The sequence below is a fragment of the Balearica regulorum genome, chromosome 16 (genome assembly GCF_011004875.1).
Source record: "Balearica regulorum gibbericeps isolate bBalReg1 chromosome 16, bBalReg1.pri, whole genome shotgun sequence".
Classification (NCBI taxonomy): domain Eukaryota; kingdom Metazoa; phylum Chordata; class Aves; order Gruiformes; family Gruidae; genus Balearica; species Balearica regulorum.
In genome coordinates, this window is record NC_046199.1 from 7,129,093 (window position 1) to 7,148,904 (window position 19,812).

General features: G+C 37.1%; 1 protein-coding gene across 19 annotated transcripts in view; it reads right to left on the bottom strand.

The window, feature by feature from the left end:
- Positions 1-19,812, bottom strand: part of SULF2 (sulfatase 2) — a 161,359-nt gene that overhangs the window by 30,757 nt on the left and 110,790 nt on the right. For all 19 annotated transcript variants that reach the window (XM_075768838.1, XM_075768837.1, XM_075768839.1 and 16 more), the window contains 4 exons: positions 12,613-12,764; positions 9,042-9,211; positions 4,449-4,599; positions 2,348-2,523 (listed from right to left, as the gene is read on the bottom strand). In XM_075768838.1, the coding sequence (XP_075624953.1) occupies positions 2,348-2,523; positions 4,449-4,599; positions 9,042-9,211; positions 12,613-12,764 (649 nt within the window). The remainder of the gene's footprint in view (positions 1-2,347; positions 2,524-4,448; positions 4,600-9,041; positions 9,212-12,612; positions 12,765-19,812) is intronic.

Sequence of the window (19,812 nt, forward strand, 5' to 3'; positions counted from 1 at the left end):
CATATGCTCCTCAGCCACCACAGTTAACAGGACAATATTTGAACTCAAACTGTCTTCAAATTTGGTTAAAACATTGGCATCAACTCCTGAGTAGTACAGACAGCTCCTATCCCCAGATCCCTTGAACTGCCACAGCAGTTCAATACGAGTGACTCTACAGATCAGAGCATCTAGTTGCACAGCCCGCCATTTGGTAGCTAAACGAATGTCCAAATTATTAATCATGTGACTTGGTTTTGCTATGGGTCTGGTTTTGCAGAAGTGTTTTCAGTTTATGTTGTTCAGTTCAGTTATGTTCAGTTTACTTCAAATATGTCTATGACAGTGTTGTGTAATTACTCACAATATTACATACATACATACTGTTTATCAGCTGTGTACTATTTCTTCAAAATATATCAAGGAAGGCACTCAATTTCTTAAAAGTGGGGAAAAAAAAGAAAGTGAACATACTGCTATACAGACAGTCTTCTACAGCACTGAACATAAAGAATCACCATGCTATGATTTGCAGGCACAAAGGAAGGATGGGACCAGATGGGCTGCTATACATGTCAGTGCAGAATTCTAGCTCAAAATACAGGACAGAAGAAAGCTGCTAAATTCACACTAATTAATGAGACACCATTTAAAAATTACTACATTTTTGAGCTAGTGAGCAAACAGGCACTGACAAGAGCATGGATGATGAATTAAACTGATGTACCTAATTTGATTTTAATTACTAATAATTGTGGTGTAGCATATTTTGTAAGAGAAATGAGAGCTTAGTAATGACTTGCTACAGTGACTGCTATTAAATCTTTGTTGATATCAAAAGGGAGTCATGACAATTACTCTGCAGGAAAAACATAAAGTTCACACAAAACATGGATGATTGAAGTTCTACCATTTAAAGAAAATCAGGCTGAAAGGGAAGATCAATTTATTATCTGGTATATTCCCTCCCCCAAGGTATTTTATCCTGTTCTTCCGATTTGTTGTACTGTGACGGGCTCTGTTCTGCTAGACTCTGCCATGCTGACTCCTCTGATTCTAACAGAAATGTTTTTTCATCTTCAAAAGCCACTCAAAAATAAAATTCAGTGGGAAGGTTTCACAGCTTTTATGTATGCCTGGGTGTAAAGATCCTTGAACTCGAGCAGACACAAGCTGCCTGGTCTCTAGCACTGCATGTTGCAGAAAAACTAGCTCGGTCCACTTGGGCCATATTAGCATTGCCTCTCCAGTAAGACGAAAAACTGCAGTTGAAGGGAAAGACAGCATTTTCTTAGAAGGCTAACACAGCCCACTTGAAATTCCATGCTGCTGCAGACAAACTTCTTTCAGTGCTGAGGTAATATGTTGAATTCCACCTGAGAAATCCCTCCCCTGCTCTACAGAAAAGTAATATTGTTTATTTCACATGCATAACTGCTGTAAATAAATCAGGCACACAGTGCAGTATCGACAGAACATCTTTGTGCCTGCTGATAATGTGAATCAGTGAATTTAACCAGCAAATGGAATGATTATGATTTTTTTATAACTATTTGCTACGGTATTACACACTAGATCTGTTCATCTGCAGTAAAGAAAAAAAATTGCATGTGGAAGACTTTGTGTGTGTTAATTATGCTAAAACATGCACACTGATATAAATAAAAGGCAGCAAATTATGGCACTCTGTCCAAAATCATTACTTAAGTGCAAATATTTGCTATTGAAATAATTGCTTAGAAACTGTATTTACATAATTTCTTAGCTGATCAAAGCTACCATTTTAATTAACAGTCATATTCTGCATGCTTGTGTGCATCCGACAAACAGCCCTAACCACATAATCTCAAAGGATGAGCCAAAAAGAGTATTTTGTGGATGATAATATATGAACTATTACGTAGATTCTTCTTCATGAACTGAAACAAATGACTCCACTTTAATGTTCAGCAATAATTATGTCCTGTGGCAGGGAACATTATACAATATATTTTTTTACCTTGAAAATGTCATAGTTGTGTGTATTATTTGCACTCCTCAAAAGGAGGCAAATGAGTGTTTCCTAGATTGGACATGTTTCAAAGTGGCTTTTTCAGCTACATCCACAAAAGTGTAGTGGCTTCTGCTGCACACTTATGCAAGCAAAAAGGCAATGGCATAAACCCTTGACACTGTTATACCAACACATGCTATCAGTTCTGCTATCTGAGTAGATGCATGTTTCTGCCAAAGATAAGCAGGAAGTCAGTCAGGTTGGGAGAACTCTGTGTCTCCATTTGGAGGCCAGGTCAGTATGATGAGAGACGTGAACAGAAAGAATTTTTCTGGTCACTATATCAACATACACACACAATAGCCAAGAACTTACAAGGATCCAGCCTCCACATTTGGACCTCGGACATAGAAAGGAACTCTGATATCAAACTCATATGGCATGGACTTTCCTTTTACCAACCCAAACTGTCCAATATGATAACCATGGTCTGCTGTGTATATTATATATGTATTGTCCAGTTCACCTGTTTCAACCAATGTATTGTAAATCTGAAAAAAAGCAAGACAAAATACAAAATTCATTCCACTGAGTAGTACTATATGCAGAATATTGGATATAATTTTCTGCCTATGTGTAATATACAAACAAACAACAACAGTTCAGGATGCCACTGAGTTATCGCAATAGATTATTCTGAACAAGCCATAATCATATAATAATTTTACTAACTTAATATTGTAGCTATTATAAGGCAAAAATTCTGTTTTCTGTTTTAAGGTAAACACATTAGCATGCCTTATTTTCAAAAGTGTTTGGGTTCAATATTTTGCATCAGAGCTGTCAAGATTGTACTAAACACATACGGTAACAGAGGTAAAAGTTTCAAGGTGATAAGCATTTTTGAAATTTTCTCTCCACCTTTATCTTTTTCCTGCAGCAAACAATTTTAACAGAATGATAGCATTTTGAATCTCACACTTATTTAAGCAACACCCAACGATCTTGCCATAGAGAAATGAGTCCCCATTATATATTTGCAAAATCTCTTCCAGATAAATATCACTCAGTCATACTCTCTCACTAGTAGGAGAACTAACATGGTGAATCAAGAGGAGCTTTAACTCTATTTGTGGTCGCTTCTATAGATTTACAAGAGAATCTTTATGTGAAATGTACCAACTTGAGCACCACAGATCAATTTTTACGTGACATTTTCTCTTGCAAAGGTACGAAGGTGGTGGGGCACCACCAAAGTGCTGCCTCACACAGATCCAGAACACATCAGCACAGAAGAAAACAAGCTCTGTCGTTATTTTGGTTTGGATTTTTTTGGGGGTCTTTTTTGTTGGGTTGGAGCTTTTTGTTTGTTTGGGGGTTTTTTGTGTTTGTTGTTTTTTGGTTGTTTTGTTGGGTTTTTTTTAATATAGATTTCAAAGACTATTAGATGCCTACAATTCAGTAGAAAAGAACAGGCTAACTTGGCAATTACAACTAAAAACAAGCCAGCTGATTCTGCGTGCAGTCAATCACCCAAAGTGAAACCATTTTACTAAATAGAAAATCAAAACAGCATAGTAAAATAACTGACCTCCCCTAATGCCGGTATCTGATCCATCTAAACAGGTTCATTAATATGAAGCACAGATCGTACTTGCCTACATCAGATAATTATAAGACATTACTAAGAAGTTGATGCAATGCCATCCAGACAATCTCATCTTTGCCTTACAGGACTCCTCTTATTTTATGCTCTACCTTTTTTGAATAAGAATGCCAAGAGATAATTGCAACACCTTTAAATCTGCCTTCTTACAACTGGAAACCTATTCTTTTTCAGAGTAGTTTTTAGCTAATTCAGACATCTCTGTTCAAGACACCCTGCTTGCACTAAGAGATTTCATTGTTACCTAATGAAGACTTAATTAAAACAAAACTAATCTACCTATATATTTATTTACTACTAACATTTAACATCCTGGGCCTGGTTTACCATGGGATTATTCCAGTTAGGACTCGTGTAGCATCACTTTTTGTTGCTGCTGTTGTTCTCTCAGAAGCTCAGTGTTACAGAATCAAAACATGCCCATGGTTAGGTAGTTATTTCCAACAGGTTGCAGGATGACTTTTCACTATCAGATGATACATTTTTAGAATTTATGATGTACATTTTTTCAGGTGATCCCTCCCTCTTACCCTTCATCAGTAGAGGCTATATGGCAACAAATCAGCTCGCTCACATCATCCAACTCATGGTACCTGAGTTGGGTGAGAGTACCTGAGGAGATGAGGATCCTCACACATTGAATAGAGACACTACTAAAAACCTGATGCAGTCCTCCTTCCTTCCTTCCTTCCTTCCCCCTTATCTTCGTATACAGCACAGTCTGGAGCTTAACTCAAGAAACAAGCATCTGTTTAGCCAAAAAAAAAAAAAAAAAAAAAAAAAAAAAAAAAAAGTGACTAGTAATCTTACCATCTCCATGGAGTCATCCACAGACATGAGTGTTTGAAGGCGCTTTCTCTGTAGCATGTTGGTGAACTCCATGTGTATAGGTTTCATGGGGCCTGTATACCTCATTATCCAGTGCTTGTCTGGGTTTGGAGCATAGTTATAACTGGGCGTGCTAAGGAACAGAGAGAAAAAACAGAATCTTTTAGCAGTGTAGAAAAAAGCCATAGTAAGGTATACCAATAATTTCTATTTGATCAACACTATAGGACTAACTCTCTGAGGTGCAAAAGAAAATATTAGATTTACTTTGGAAAAGTTCTTATACTTTTATGTTCTATGTGGAAGATGGGAGAATGAAAACAACTCTGTGGAGAATAAAATCTATTGAAAGAGTAAATATACATTGGTTTTGCAGTGTCTCCAGACTAACATGGATACATTTCAAGGCCAAGAGACTAGTCTCAGACGTCTAAGTCCACAAGCATGATTTGGATGAAGCATGTACTACAGAGTTCCTGCTCATGTAATTGCTTTGCTTTCACTCTACCCACGTTAGCACCAAATATTATGGCTTGTGCAAACTGTTTAACAATAACTATAGAACTTGCTGAAAAGGTTCCACCATGTTCCTTAACAGCTTTTTGAATTCGGCATGACTGTCTACTTGAATACTTTCACACTCATGTACTCAGAGCACAGGCACCCTACCTGGTGGCATCAAACTGCATGTGAGCTCGTGGCAAGCAGAAGTGGATACATAGCCGGATTTTAAAGACCTGCCAAGAAAAGCAGGGGTGAGGGGAAATAGGACTGTATTTTGCAGACACTTTCCAGCCACCAACTCCTTTCTGATCATCCGAAACTTTTAACTAAAGCCCCTGCAAAATCCTAAGAGCTGGATTCAATGTCCTCCTGGAATCTCACTGCCCCTCCAAGTTCTCTTGATCCTGGGACACCAGTAAAGTGATGAGGAGAAATATCACTGATTGTCCATAATTTCATGTTATTTGCAGATCCAGAGATTGCATTTCTGTGCATAATTATATTGCTCTAGGTTAGCTGGTCTAAACAAAAGATTTATTTTGATGTATCATTACGATGATGGTGACTCTCTGCACCACCAACTCACTAGAAAGCTATATTATAGCTTACATATGCAAGAAATGTTATTTTCACCTACTATATCTATTCCTAAAAAGTTTGTTATTACTTAAGATTGAGAAGCACCTTTATCAATATCTTCATATCCTTGTTCAAACACGTCACATGCAGATTCTAAAATATTAAAAATTACTTTTCTTAAGTGATTTGTGGAGGCTTCCTTTTTCATTTGAAGCAATAAACTCAGTCTATGCAAATGTGCAAGCTGAGAGAGTGACACAGTAACACAGGAAAAAATAGCAGATATTCAGTTATTGTCTTCTTCCCAATACACAATTTCCTGATAAATTCAGCTCCTATTTGGCAAATATCTACTGTTGGTTTTGTGTATACAACAGAGCAGCAGGGTAAGTTATTAAGATAAACAATAGTAATATAAGTTAAAACGTCTCCTTAAAATACCGTGTATCTAATCTATCTCTGAATATGACAGGTAGTGCTAAGAGTTTTTAATATAAATATAAAATTAATAATCCGCCAGTGAAATGTTTTATGCCGAAAGCCTCTGTAAGATGCTATCTGAAAAATGTGTGTAGGCAGCAATTGGAGGCTTCTTCATATAGGGAGGAAAGGGCTGGTGTTTATTCTCTCTGTATTGTTAATAGCCTCTTGAATTCAGAATGTTATTGTGGCTGAAATATAATGACATTGCTCCTTTGAAAATGCTGACAGTTATGGAAACTGTTGCTATGTGATGCCCAGAATGAATCAAAAATGCTTGGCAAACTCCTTTTCAGCTTACTTTGTGATTTCCTGGCTGATTTGAAACCTCCCACTGTTAAATCCAACCAAAGCCTGTGATTTTCTTTGATTACTACAAATGTAACCCTCTTACACTTAACAGATTTGTCTGTCTTACGGGAAAAATACACAAATACAACATTCTTAGAAGTTGGTTAAGATAACCTCTTCAAATGTACTCAGAAGATAAGTCCTAGTCTGATTGCATTCGACCTTGGAAAAGATGGGTGGTAAAACGTACCCTCTACAGAAATAACATTTCTGATCACTGTTAAACTGCCCAGCTGTTGCATTCTCTGCAGCTACCAGTAAAGGTAGTAAAAAAGGAAAACCAGCCATGTAGCCTAGGGATTTGCTATGTGAGTTCTGGTTGATGTGAATAATTTTCAAACAAGAAAAGACTGCAGATGCACATGAAAAGGAGCTCTACAGAGTGAGACGGAGAGAGACTGCAGTAGAGGGTGGAATAGTCATACCAGCTAGTACATGTAATAATAGAAGCAAGAGAACAACAGCATAAATTAGCAATAGAACTACATACCACAGTTCCCAAGCAAAGTAGTACTCTGACTGTCAGTCTATGCTAAAATTCACACCACTAACTTTTAGCTATTATTAGCAAAGCTACACAATGCAATATGTATATCAACCAGTGTAAGCACTACAGCCACACCTTCACTTTGCTTTGCGGATATAGCTCCAGGATCCGCTTGCAGACTTGGTCAGCACTGCTGCAAGAAGAGACACATGCTACGTGGTGTACTGCCTTCTGATTCTGGGACTAGGCAAAGTCTGTGTTCAGGTTATTGTTTACTGCTTTAAGGCAATTCATAAAAAACTGTGTTCTGATCCTTCCCTGCCACATTCACATGACAACAAAACAGAGCAAACTGCCTACACCGCCTTATCATCGACAGATTTATCTCTCACTGAGGGATTCCTTGGAATGTGGGAACACGGAAAAAAATGGAAAGCAGAGAACTAATTTGTACATACAGTGAGGGAATGATGCATATTCTGCATTTTTACATTTAATCATAAAGCCAGGCCAATTAAAATCCTTACAGATTATTATGTAGTGCTGTGAAAATTGTTCAGAATAAGATTGGCAGTTTCTTTGCACAAGATGTACATAAAATCCTATTTTTGTTCATATCTAAAAGAAAAATACAGTTCCTTAATCTACTAAGATAATTTGTTTCTTTGCAAACAGCATTTGTTTCCACAAAGTGACACTTCCTGTATAATTGTTATCATTGTAAGAAAAGTCACCTACAATTAAAAATACTTTTGTGTAACTACTTTATTATCAGGAAGATAAACCTGATTTGTGTGAAAAATAGAAGTTAAACTATTAGCAAAAGAAAAATAGATGTAGTTTATACTTTTTATTGCTGGCTTTCTTCAAATCCTTCTACTCTTTCTCATTCAACTAGCATAATTAAATTGCTACAGAATGTTGCTTGATAAACAATTATCATCTCTGAGATAGAAAAGCCTTCCACAAGAACTTCTAATAAGACTGAGGTCAATACTGGCTATAAGCTATAGCACAAGTTGCTCATTTGGCATTTCTGTAATTTTCATTTCAAAGAAAGTAAATGAGCATAAAATGGCAAACAGACACAAAATACTGCATTGCTGTAGATCTAGGGCACAGACTCTCTTTGGTAGCACAGCACAAAATAATTAAATATATAATTCTAAGTTATGTAATACCTAGACAATAGAACAAAGGAAGTTCTTCCTCTCAGACTCTGTTTAAAATAAAGCGACAAAGCTCAAATGGATTTCACTGGACTTTGGACTAGTCCTGAGCAGCTTCAGCTACCAATTGGTTACTATTTCCATCAGTTCACAGTTCCTTCACAAATACATAAAAATTAAAGAATAAAAAAGGGCACGTAGGAAGAAAGTTAGAAATGTTGAACATCAATGAAGGCGCGAAGCCAGTAATTAGAAAAATATTGGAATGTTTTCAGTTGTGCCAAAAGGCAATGTGGGAGAATCATTCATTTTATCAGCATGTGAGAAGAGGTCTGTAACGAAGCGACCGAGCTGTGCTTGTAAAATATCTGCGTACTGTAAACAAGAGCCATCTCATCATGGTGTTTCACTGGAGCTTATGAACATGTTAACTCAGTAACTGGGGGATACTGCTTTTGGGACCCGTTCAAGACATTGTAGTGGGTCACGTACAGACATACCAGCTCATTCAGAAATAGCTTGTCTAATTTGGTGCTGCAGGCCTGTACTTCCTTTCTTTCCATATATGAAACAGGAGTAGTAAGTACTGCATACTATGTGATTTTTGGTAATACTCATAGAATAATATAGTTTAGGCATAAGGACAGGGAGATAAAAGTTTCTTCCCCAAAAGAGATTACAGCCCAAGAACCAGATTTTGATCCCCCTGCTAAAAATAAACCAGTGCTTAACTTCCCAAATAGGCTGTAATAGTGTCCAATGAATTCAATGTGAATCTTTCCATTTATCTTGGTGAGCTACAATTCTGAGTTCTAGATGCAGTAGCCATTCTCAAGATACTTGTACTAGTCTGAAGAGGTTTAAAAAAAATAAAAAAAAATTCTCAAAACTCTTCTTGTGACAAACTTTTGCCAAGAGTATTATAAAGAAACATTGTTTCCCCAGAGCTACCCAGGACTTCTATACCCTTGAACCTAGAAATGAAAGGGTTTTATTTTTCCTTACATGTGCTGTGAGGCATTAGGAAAGAGATGTGAGTACTGAGGGGCTGAATCTTCAGGGCCGTGAGGAGCAGCATGGCTTATAACCATCAGTACAGGCCTGTGAGGATACATCTTCTTTGAGATTCTGAAGAAGGTAATACTGTCATTGGTAATCAGATCAGTTAGATAATCCTGCAAGTAGAAGTAAAAGTATAATGAGATACTTGAAAAATAATTTCAAGTTGGGGGGTGAGATGGGAAGGTATCATAAGAAACAGGAAAAAAGAAGGTACTTCACTCAGAATGGGAGGAGGAGGGAGCAAGTTACAGATGTTAAAACTTCAAAAACTAAACCCAAATCATTCTTTCTTCACTGCCTAGAAATATGAAAAGCAACAGCTTCCTCTGAGAAATGAATGACATTAAAGAGGATCAAACAGGACTCTTTCTTCCCAGAGTGTGTAATTACATTATGGAGATCATAGTACTAAATACAATAGCCAAGCATTAATAATAAAAAATACAAAATTACAAGGTAATTTTTTTGCTTTTTGGTGTCAGTATCTTCAAGGTGTATAGTCTGACCTTACATCATAAAAGTGCTTTGAAAATCCAAATGGCTTGGTGTTCATTTTCCTTAACCTCTCCCTGAACCAGAAGTCACTAAAGCTAGAAGACACTGGGCTAATTGGACCAAAAATTTCATTCAATATTACATACACAGTGACAATCTGATAGAGATATAGCTCTATCAAATAAATTGCTGAGAATTTAGAAAATTTCCTTTGGAAGATAGGGACAATCTTTCTATTTTCATTATCATTCTTCTGATATCTGCTGGAGCTATATGGATTGAAGACAGCATTTTTAATGACAAACCATGTTCTCCTAGGCTGCACCACAGGAAATGCTGCAAATATAAATACCCCTCAAGCATGAGTAGGATATGAAACTGCATCTTTAAAAAACAAAATAATAACTGTAATGTCACAGCTGAATATAAAATCAGACATAACATCTGCCTCTGGTCAAGTGAACAAGTACAAGGTGTGGTACATACTGGATAACATCTCCTTTTAAGTACAGCTTTCTGTCCATGGTTCACACACTTGCTCCTCTCTACCACTGCCTTGATCTGAGAAGGCAGCTTATCGTTCATCACAGGAAACCTTTTTCATTGACTGCATTTACTTTCCTTATTTCCTGGTATCCCAGAACAAGGCTGGCAAAGCCTCCATTTATAATTTTACACGTTGGTCCCAACATGAGGCATGTCTGTTATAGAACTGCTATGATTATGACTGTTATTGATAGGATATTTTCACTCAGGAAAACAGGTGTAAATAGGCGTAATTCCATCAAAGCTAACTGAAGGACATATGTTCATAAACATACGCAGGGGAAGGGAGAACGTACAATAAGCCAGACCAAAGCAAAATTGACTTCTGAACATCCGTCAATACCTGAGAGTATACTCATAGCTGAGAATACTGGAGTCCTCTCAAGAATGCACTGATGTTTATCTAAAACGTGCCTGTTTTTTAAGCTGGTAGGTCATTTTCTTAAATGTGTAACTCATCTCTGATTTAACCATTACAAGAGCAGAGTTTTCAAACTCCATTTTGAAAATGAAGGTTTTCACCTGGTAAAAGTGAAAATAATTCAAATTTAACGTTGCAGAATCAGTGTTTACTGATTCTACTGATTGTAGAGGTTGTAGTAGCCTATGTGAATGCACACAAAACTAAAAATTCATCTAAAATGTTGACAAAAACTGGAAAAAAAAAAATTCAAAGTAGAATATATCCTGTTAGGAAACCTGAAAAAATTTGCAAAGATTTGATTTTCAGAGGATAAGTGCTTAGCAGTCATTTTGGAGGACAGAATCAGTAATGGTTTTTTCTAGTTTTCCACTGGCACATAATTAACATTAACTATGTCAAGTAGATAAGGCTAAAAAATAATTTGGATTATATTGTTCATTGCTGAAATTAAGTTTCCAGCAACAAAAATCGCAAGAAAGAAAGAGAAGCAATCTTGTATTTCATCTTCTGTTTATTTGAACTCCAGCATTAACATCAAGTACTGTTGCTCTGCATACTATCATCTGTTTACTACCATAGCTGTGTATTATGCAAGAATATGAAGATTATAAAAACATTTATATTTTCATCAGATTTTTTTATTATTTATTACCAAACTCGGTAAGAAAAACTAAACCAAATGAAAACCTAAACATTTTCAAGTATTGCATACACAAACCAGAGCTGAAGATGTTGGAACATAAAGTTCCCTGTTGGCTCCTTGGTACAATGGGGAACGGTGCCCTATGAAATCACTTCCCTGTCATTGTTCCATGTAAGATCATAACATTATGGGTACATGGCTGTAAAGATTAGCGCTCTCATTCTTCACAGATCAGAAGGGGAATAAAAGACAAATAATTCTGTACATCAGTTACCCCTTCCCCTTAGCAGATGGTGATAGAATAGGAAACCCTAGAAGCCTGTTAAGTTTTATCTTTCAACACAAAGTACATTCAATTAAAAACAGCAAGTAGGGGAGGGGAAGGGGGAAATCACACAGACATCAACCTTTTAAAGGAAAAACTGACTGTGAACACATTGTTAATGAAAAACAAATACGGAGGTAGGGTTTGTGCTCATTGAGAGAAAGCAAACCAATCCCTGTTAAGCAAGTACACCTTAGAAATTAGTATCCCTCCAGAGTGAGTCAACTTCATGAGTTACACACTACTTAAACTACAGCACTTTATGGATAAATTTATTTATCATCATACTTCAGAGATTCAGGCCAGTTTAGGAATTCACAGAAGCTGGTTCCTTCAGAAAGGTAACACTTTCAGCTGAAATAAACATACTCCTTTCTGCAAACAGGTAACTGTTTGAGCTGTAAAATGTGCTAGATGAGCAAAAAAAGGATACTGCATTTGACAATGATTATCAAGCATTTTAGTATGTTTGGCCAGGGTATAACATCCTTGCAAGGATATTAGGAAACATATGCGCTTGTAACAATGCATGGAGATATAAATTTAATAGTTAAATTCTCCACTCATTCAGAATTATCATAAGATAAACTAAGATATTATGAATTCTCCATCATAATGTGGCTGTGAAACAAGTTCTTTAAAATAACAAAAAGATAGGTCTAGCCAGAGGGAACTGGATTCTTATCTCATTTACGCTTGTGTAACTCCACTGGAGTCAATTCTATACCAGGGGGATAGATGACAATCAGACTCAGCACACAATAATTAAAGTACAAAACACAGAAATAGTTATCATGCGGCATTTAAATCCATTTTCACATCTTCAGTTCATAATATATAATAGACTCACAGGAAGTTTTGTTTGTTTCCATTGCTGCTAACAATGTTTTCAATAACAGGACCCTCCCGGAATGGAAGATAACAAAAAGTCCAAACGTGACGCCTATTGGGTTGTAGCTAATGTTACATGTGGCAGCTTTCAAGTACAAAAAGAATTCCTTAGATTGAAACCATAAAGCGCAGCTTTCCTGCGATCACGTCCAAATATTGAAAAAAATAGAAATAAACCAACAGGACCTACCCTGGAGTAGTCATATCCATGCTTCTCCTTCACTCCATTTCTACAGAGTGTGTAGTTGTAAAATCGAGAGTTTTTAAGTAATCCAACCCATTCTTTCCAACCAGGAGGCACGTAGGAGCCATTGTATTCATTAAGGTACTTTCCAAAGAAAGCTAGGGGTAGAGAAAGCAGAAGCATAGTAAGAAGGCATACAGAAACACTTCAAAGACACCCTATTTAACCATACTCCTTCCTTTCTGTCTGAGAAGAGCTTTGTTTTCTTCATTTCCATACATGTAAGATAAGATATAAGTTCTGAGTTCTAAGTTTGCCTGTGTGTATTTCAGAGCTCCATAATGCAGATCTTTTGATTTACAACCTGACTACGCGTGACAAACTGGACCACAACTACCATTATATGTTCCTTAGTGCCTGATACATTCAGAGTCAAACAAAACAGAGAATGCTTAAAATAGTGCCAGTTGCCACATTATCTCATCCTACTCTGAATCACCCAATTTAGCTACAGTTTTCATTTTGGTTACACCCACTTCAGCCATCTCCACCTAAGGAACTGGTAGAAGCAATGAAGTCACTAATAGGAGGTTGGCTTGGGAGAAATTATGATAAATGAGGACAATAAATATGATGAGATTTTAAACTTGCTGCATAGAAGAAATGAAGCAGCAGCCTGTTTGGCAGCACAAGTGTAGAATGAGTACAAGGATTCTTACAGAACACAGGGCAAGTATTTGAGGCACCCTCCCAGAAGGGGGATGTACATGCTAGCCTTGCTCTGTAAGCCGCAAGTGTACAGACACAAATTATTTTCCAGAAAAAGGAAAATAAAAAGCATTAGATTTCTATGACAAGAACACAAATTCTCTAAAGTACATGATGTACCCAATGATGCTTTCACACTATTCCGGTAAGAAAATAAACAAACTAACATATTTTTCGGTATTAGTTGGTATGTTATATTATCACTATGCAATTACAGGATAAATTATACTGGGAGACTCCATTTGTCTAGCTAGTTTTTTGTTGTTTTTTTTTAAAGCTTAAAGCCAAAATTCTGCTCTTAGGTCTGCAGATTGCACTGCGATTCAGCTTCTGACTTTTTGTAATCAGAGCTCAGATCTCAATTTTTGAACAGTCTGGCAATGCAAGTTAACATTACTACTTGATGTGACTAGCACAAAGATCTTTACACTTGTTCCACTTGTCATTACAAATATTTTTAATCCAGAGGCACATAGTGTCTGCAGCATCTCACACTGACGGTCTATCAGTGAATGTCTGTGCTTCTATAAGGACAACAGAATATCTAAAATTCTGTTCTTAGACTTAGATTAAACCTCATCTCATAATCTAGGGGATCTAAGCATACAATTCACAGTTCCCAGGTTCTTAAAGACTTTTTTTTTAAGCTTGCAGCCTATAGTGTCTGATACTGCACCTTCTTGTACTTACATAAATGCAAGGAGTGATACTGTGGATAGAGTAGAACAGGTTTTCAGCCAGTGTAAAAAGGGATAGCCTAACTGAAGTCAATGGATTTTATGTCTATTCATAGTTGGCTGAATATCTGTCCAAAAGATAGACACACTGAGAAACAGTGATACAAAACAGTACGTTAGAGAGGTCCACATCATTACCTGATAGTGTTTTTTTCGAAAAAAATTGGAAACATGATTTTAGCAACATAGTAATATAGTGGAACTATACAGCAGAATTAAACAAATTTACAGTGAGTCAGTACATTGTGCACTGAATGTCCATAAGATCCAACTCAAAGTGGTTAGGTAGAACAGAAAAGCATATTTTGAATCATCGTCCTGAACGATTTTTTAATGTGTTCAATTAAAGTGTAAGGTGAGCCAAGAGAAAGTGAATGTTTGAGATCTTTCAAAGTGTTTCAAAGAGATGAAAGTGCTGACAAAATTAAGATCTACATCACAGAAGATGAGGAGGGCACATCTATTGGGACACAATTCATAAATTCCTTAAAATTACACTGTGCTTTCAAAATATTTTGCAAAAGCAGGCGAGGTGTTATGTTATTTTACAGCTGAGTTGCTTACAAAAGGGTTAAGTGATAGATAAGCATGATGCAGAAAAGAATTTGTTTCACTGTCCTAAACTACCTCATAACATCTTTAACCAAGCGAAGTAAACTAGCAGAAACAAAGCAAAATCTACTCCACTGTAGGTGGAAACTATCACATTACTCGTTGACTGTATTTAGACAGTATATACACTTTTCCAAATTATTTTGCTTTATGAACAACTTCTCATTTTTAAAGAATGACAGGCAACTGACAGTGGTCATGGCTAATCAAACAATATAGATGCACATTTTTTCTTGTCCTGGTAACAAGAACACAGGACTGAAACACTGACCACTGTCTGCAGTAGCAGGTATACACAAGGCATTCCAATGCCTTTTGTCCCCCATTCAACATATTACATCCAAACAGAGATATATTTGGCATTTCTGCTCACGGGAACCAATCCATTCCTAAAAACTTTGGCTGAGCCAGCTGAAGAACTCAGGAAAGAGGCATTCTGTAAAGAATTACTTCATTGTTATTCTGCAGAGGCATTGAAGGAAAGTCTGGCGGAAGTTCCTTCCAGCACCTTTTGCATACCCCCCATTGTACATTCAGGATGTCTTTATAATCTTTCATGGATGACAAAGGGCTTTAAATAATATTCTCTGCTATTTCCAATCTTCCATTTCACATCTTTTTCTTTTCCCCCTCCTTCTCAGCTGTTTAAAGGCTTTTTATTCCAAAACTTTTAAATGTCAATCCTCTGCAGTAAAAAATATTGGGTTACAATAAAGCTCTCTTGATGCTGGTGAAAGATTTTGATTTTGGATTGTAAAGATTCTCTCTAACACAGTTCTTCCCCTCATCAGATTAGTTCACCACCAGAGACAGCTGCTCACTAGAGTACACATGCCTTTGGTACATGCAATTTCAAACTGCTCCAAGATTTCATTAATAAACATTCACAGAGGCTGCTGTTTGATATGCTCAGCCATGCTCCTATATCCAGCCTATGAAATGACCATTAAAAAGCACCCAAGTGGCTGTTTTTTAATAAATGCATTAAGAACGTGATTTTCCTTTGCTTTAAATACTATAAAACATGCTTTCTCCTAAGACTACATAAAACAGGATATGCAAGAATTGAGTCCTTTGTACACAGTTATCACTTCCGCGGGGGTTCATAACGTTCTTAGGTTCTCAGAGTCTCGCCCTTCGATGATAAACACCTGGAAAATTCTTTGGTATAGAGTGGGATTTTTACAAGAGGCTTTGTTTTTTAAACTCTTCCTGTAAGGAAAAAAAATTGCACACAAAAGAATTTTCCCTGTGCTATCAATTAATACAAAGGTCTGCTCTGAATGCAACACAACCGCAGATATATCAAGGCCACAGCTCACTGCTTAAAAAGCAGATCTAGTGTATTGTCAAATGTAGTATAAAAGCACAATCAAGAGAACGGACATCAAGGCATCATCTACCACCATTGCGAAATGTTAAAGCTAGTTATCTCATCTGTCTATATCATCTACCACACTCTGCAAGCTTGTGATTTTTTTCCCCGTTTTTTAAATGCTAATTCTTTTCCTAATACCTACCTAAAAATACTTAACACAACTAAAATGCATCTACAAAGGATATTCACAAAACTTTGCATTACACTGAAATTTAAGATAATTCAGGATGCATCAATAAAATTATGCAGGGGATCATTTATCCCTTTTAACTCCATACAGACCGCCCAAGATCAGCAGCTGGATATAACAGACCTTTTTCAGTTCTCAAACTACAAATGAGAACATATTGCAAGTCTACGGAGTCACCAGCATAAAATCGCCAGAAGATCAGATTTAGACAGAGAATTTCAGTCATTCCTCCAGTTTCCTTGCATTGGTAGGTCTGATTCTGACCACAGTTAGTCGTCTGGTTAGAGACAGTTCTGTTAACTATACTGGCCAAGATCTCTTATCCATCCCACTAAAAACCTGTTTAACAATATGATCATAGCATTTATGCTCATTTTAAATAAAGAAGATGAAATCAGGAAATGAATGTATGAAAGGACTACTGGTAATAACTTCCTGACAGTGATGTGTTACATTCTGTTAGGAAGTAGTGAAAGATAAAGCTCTGCTATACGTAAAGCCAAGTACACTAGAAAAATATACTCTGTGAGGCAAAGTTAGCATGGCTTCAGGGGGACCTGACAAGCTTTTCAGCTGCGAGAAGATCATTGAGAACACAAAGCCATGCCCTTCATGGTGGTGCATGATGGGAGGACAACAAAGAACCAGCATAGATTTAAACAAGTGAGGTTTAGCCTGTACATAAAGAAAACCTTTTTACAAAGAGAAGAGTCAAAGAGTGAAACAGGTTGCTCAGAAGAACTGTGCAATTCCAATTCTTGGTGTTTTTCAAGACTGGACTGGATAAAGCCCTCAGCAACGTGACCTGGGGCAGGCTCTAGGCGGGTGGTGGAAAAGAGACCTCCTGAGGTCCCTTCCAACTTGAATTAGCCTGTGATCCTATGATGGACTAGGAGACTTAGGAGGCCCACCTTCAGTTAAATATACATCATTCCAGGATTTATGAATATATTTGTATACATATTCATGCTCTCATAATAAATCCTGAAGCTGAGACAAAGTAAAATTCAGCTTTTTGTTACTCATGGACAGTAAGCTCAGTATTTATATCACACATCCCTCCTCCTGGAGTCTTCTCTTCATACCCTTCATGCTACTTAGCTGCATCCACTTATTAGCACCCCATTAAATTGCACTTACTACCATGACTGTGAAGTTAAACTCATGTTTTAAGCTATTAACCCTCTATATTTAAACACGAATGTCATGCATTAAGTACTTTAAAGTTGTATTTAAAGCACTGTTTTTCTGTCATATTTCAACAGCCAACTTTCCAGGTATTCACTTAGGTTTTGAGCTGCAAGTCTTAGTTACTCATAGGGATCTACTTAGCCCTCTCAAATCTTTTACTTTTGTATCTGATACTAGTTTTCCCCAATTTAAAGTTGAACAATTAGCTACATTTGAGCAGTCCCTTAGTTTTGGATTGGGGGAGGAAGAGGGTATTTCTGCTGTATATCTAGCAAAAATTACTTTTAGTACTTTTTGTCCTCTAAGAGACAATCAGAGGAAAGCAGATGAGAAAGCACTCTCAGCATAGCTAAGTGCGCATCTAACAAGCAATAAGCCCAAAGGTCAAGTCAGCTTTGCATTCACATCATGGCCAAATATACTCTTAAACTGACAATGTACTGAAATTAACAGATTTACAGCACAAGTATGGGGGTTCTGACATAAAATCCTGTAATTTAGTATTAAATTTGGATCCATGGGAAAGACTTTTCAAGAGACATCAGTTCACTTTAGGTAATAATGGACTAGATTTTCCAAAAATCAGTAACTCCTAAGTGCTGAAGCCACCTGAACAAAACAGCCCCAGTAGGCACCTTCAGTGACAACAGGAAATATGACACTACTGCAAAGATTAGAAGATATGGCATTAGTAACTGCAGTAAATCTAATGGGTTGCATAAAATATACAGTGAGTTCCTAAATGTTAGGGTATTTTTACGGAGGAAAAAGAGAGGCTTAAAACCACATTTTGTTTTTAGGTCCCTTTAGTTTCATCAGTTTCAAGATGCTAAGGAAGACTAGGCTCCGAATAGTTTTTTGCTATTTCTTTTCTTTTGTATGTCTGCAGCAGCCCATGAAATGATGAATTCATTGAAGTACTTAACCAGTTAGACTAAGGAGAGAAGTATACACACATACACATTTTATTTTAGTCTACTGCACATGACGGCCCCATTTGTCTCTAACCTATAGTACACCGATGGCTCAAAATTTTCTTAACGATCACATGCTCCATCCACCACCAGAGAGACATAAAACGAGTAGTATCAAAGGCAAAAGCCTTTACATGCACAGCTCTTCTCTGTAACTGGAATAAAAATTATCTTTACAATTCATGAAACATAATAGTAGTAAAACCCATGTTATACAGCGACTGGTAACCAGTGCAGTTAGAATAGCCTACAGGCTTTCTTGTTATGCCAGGGGACTAGTCTGATATCTAGCAGGACAAAGGCAATGCACAGTAATCTTTATGACACCTTTGTTCCTCTTCCTGAATTTGCAATGTACATTCCTCAGTTGTGGCCAAGGATCAGTGCCAAGATCTATTTAATGAATCAGGGGAATTGGCTGAAGGGGAGCAGATGAAGCCAAATAAAACAAAAGGTCTCAAACCAAATATTTTGAAATGGTCAACAAGGAAGCAAACAGAAGAATGCTGATAGTGAGCCAGGTCTTCCTTGTGCTTCTCAGGTGAGCAAATTCCCAACGGAATGGGGCCAAAGCCCCCTTTCACTAATGCCTATGGCTTACAAAAGTTTAAACAGAACTAGAATTGTAAGGCATAAATATCTTTCTGAACATCCCCCTCACACAAACCCTCTGAAAGTTAAAGGCAAAAACATCTAGAAATGGCAATCCTCATGTCATCAACCTTTATTACAATTCAGGATGGGATGACTTAGTGTATCGCAACAGCATCATTTCTTATACTGGGCAGCACATGAGAAAGCAGAAGCGCTGGCTGGCTTACATGGTTTAGAGCACTACTCCACAACCCAGCTCACTATCGCTAGTCAGTCTGCTCATATTCCTTGGTGGCCAACCCTGATTCAGATTTTCCAAAAAATGTTTCCCAATGTCAAAACCACCACAACAACAAGACATTTTATTAAAAAATTATCGGGTACCACTCCCCCCTTTTATGTATCATGGTCACAGAAGACTCCTAACCTTTAGACTTATCCTCCTCTCATTTCATGCGGCATTTCCTCCTCCACACACACAACCCAAAAACCTCCCCAATAGTGGACTGTCAGACCTTTTTTAATAACTAATAGCCTAAGCAAAAGCTTATCTAGCTTAACGTTGAATCTTCACTAAAATATCAAAGTCTGCACCATGCTATTTGGGCCAACTCAAAGAATTTCATTCAGAGCCATTTTGTTTATAGGATTTAAAGAAAACCTGATGGGCAATTTTCAGGGAGCTACTGAGACATGCTGTGCAAGAAGAAATATTTGCTGTATTTTATTGTTAGGTGGAAAAAAGCACCTTTTTTAAACTTG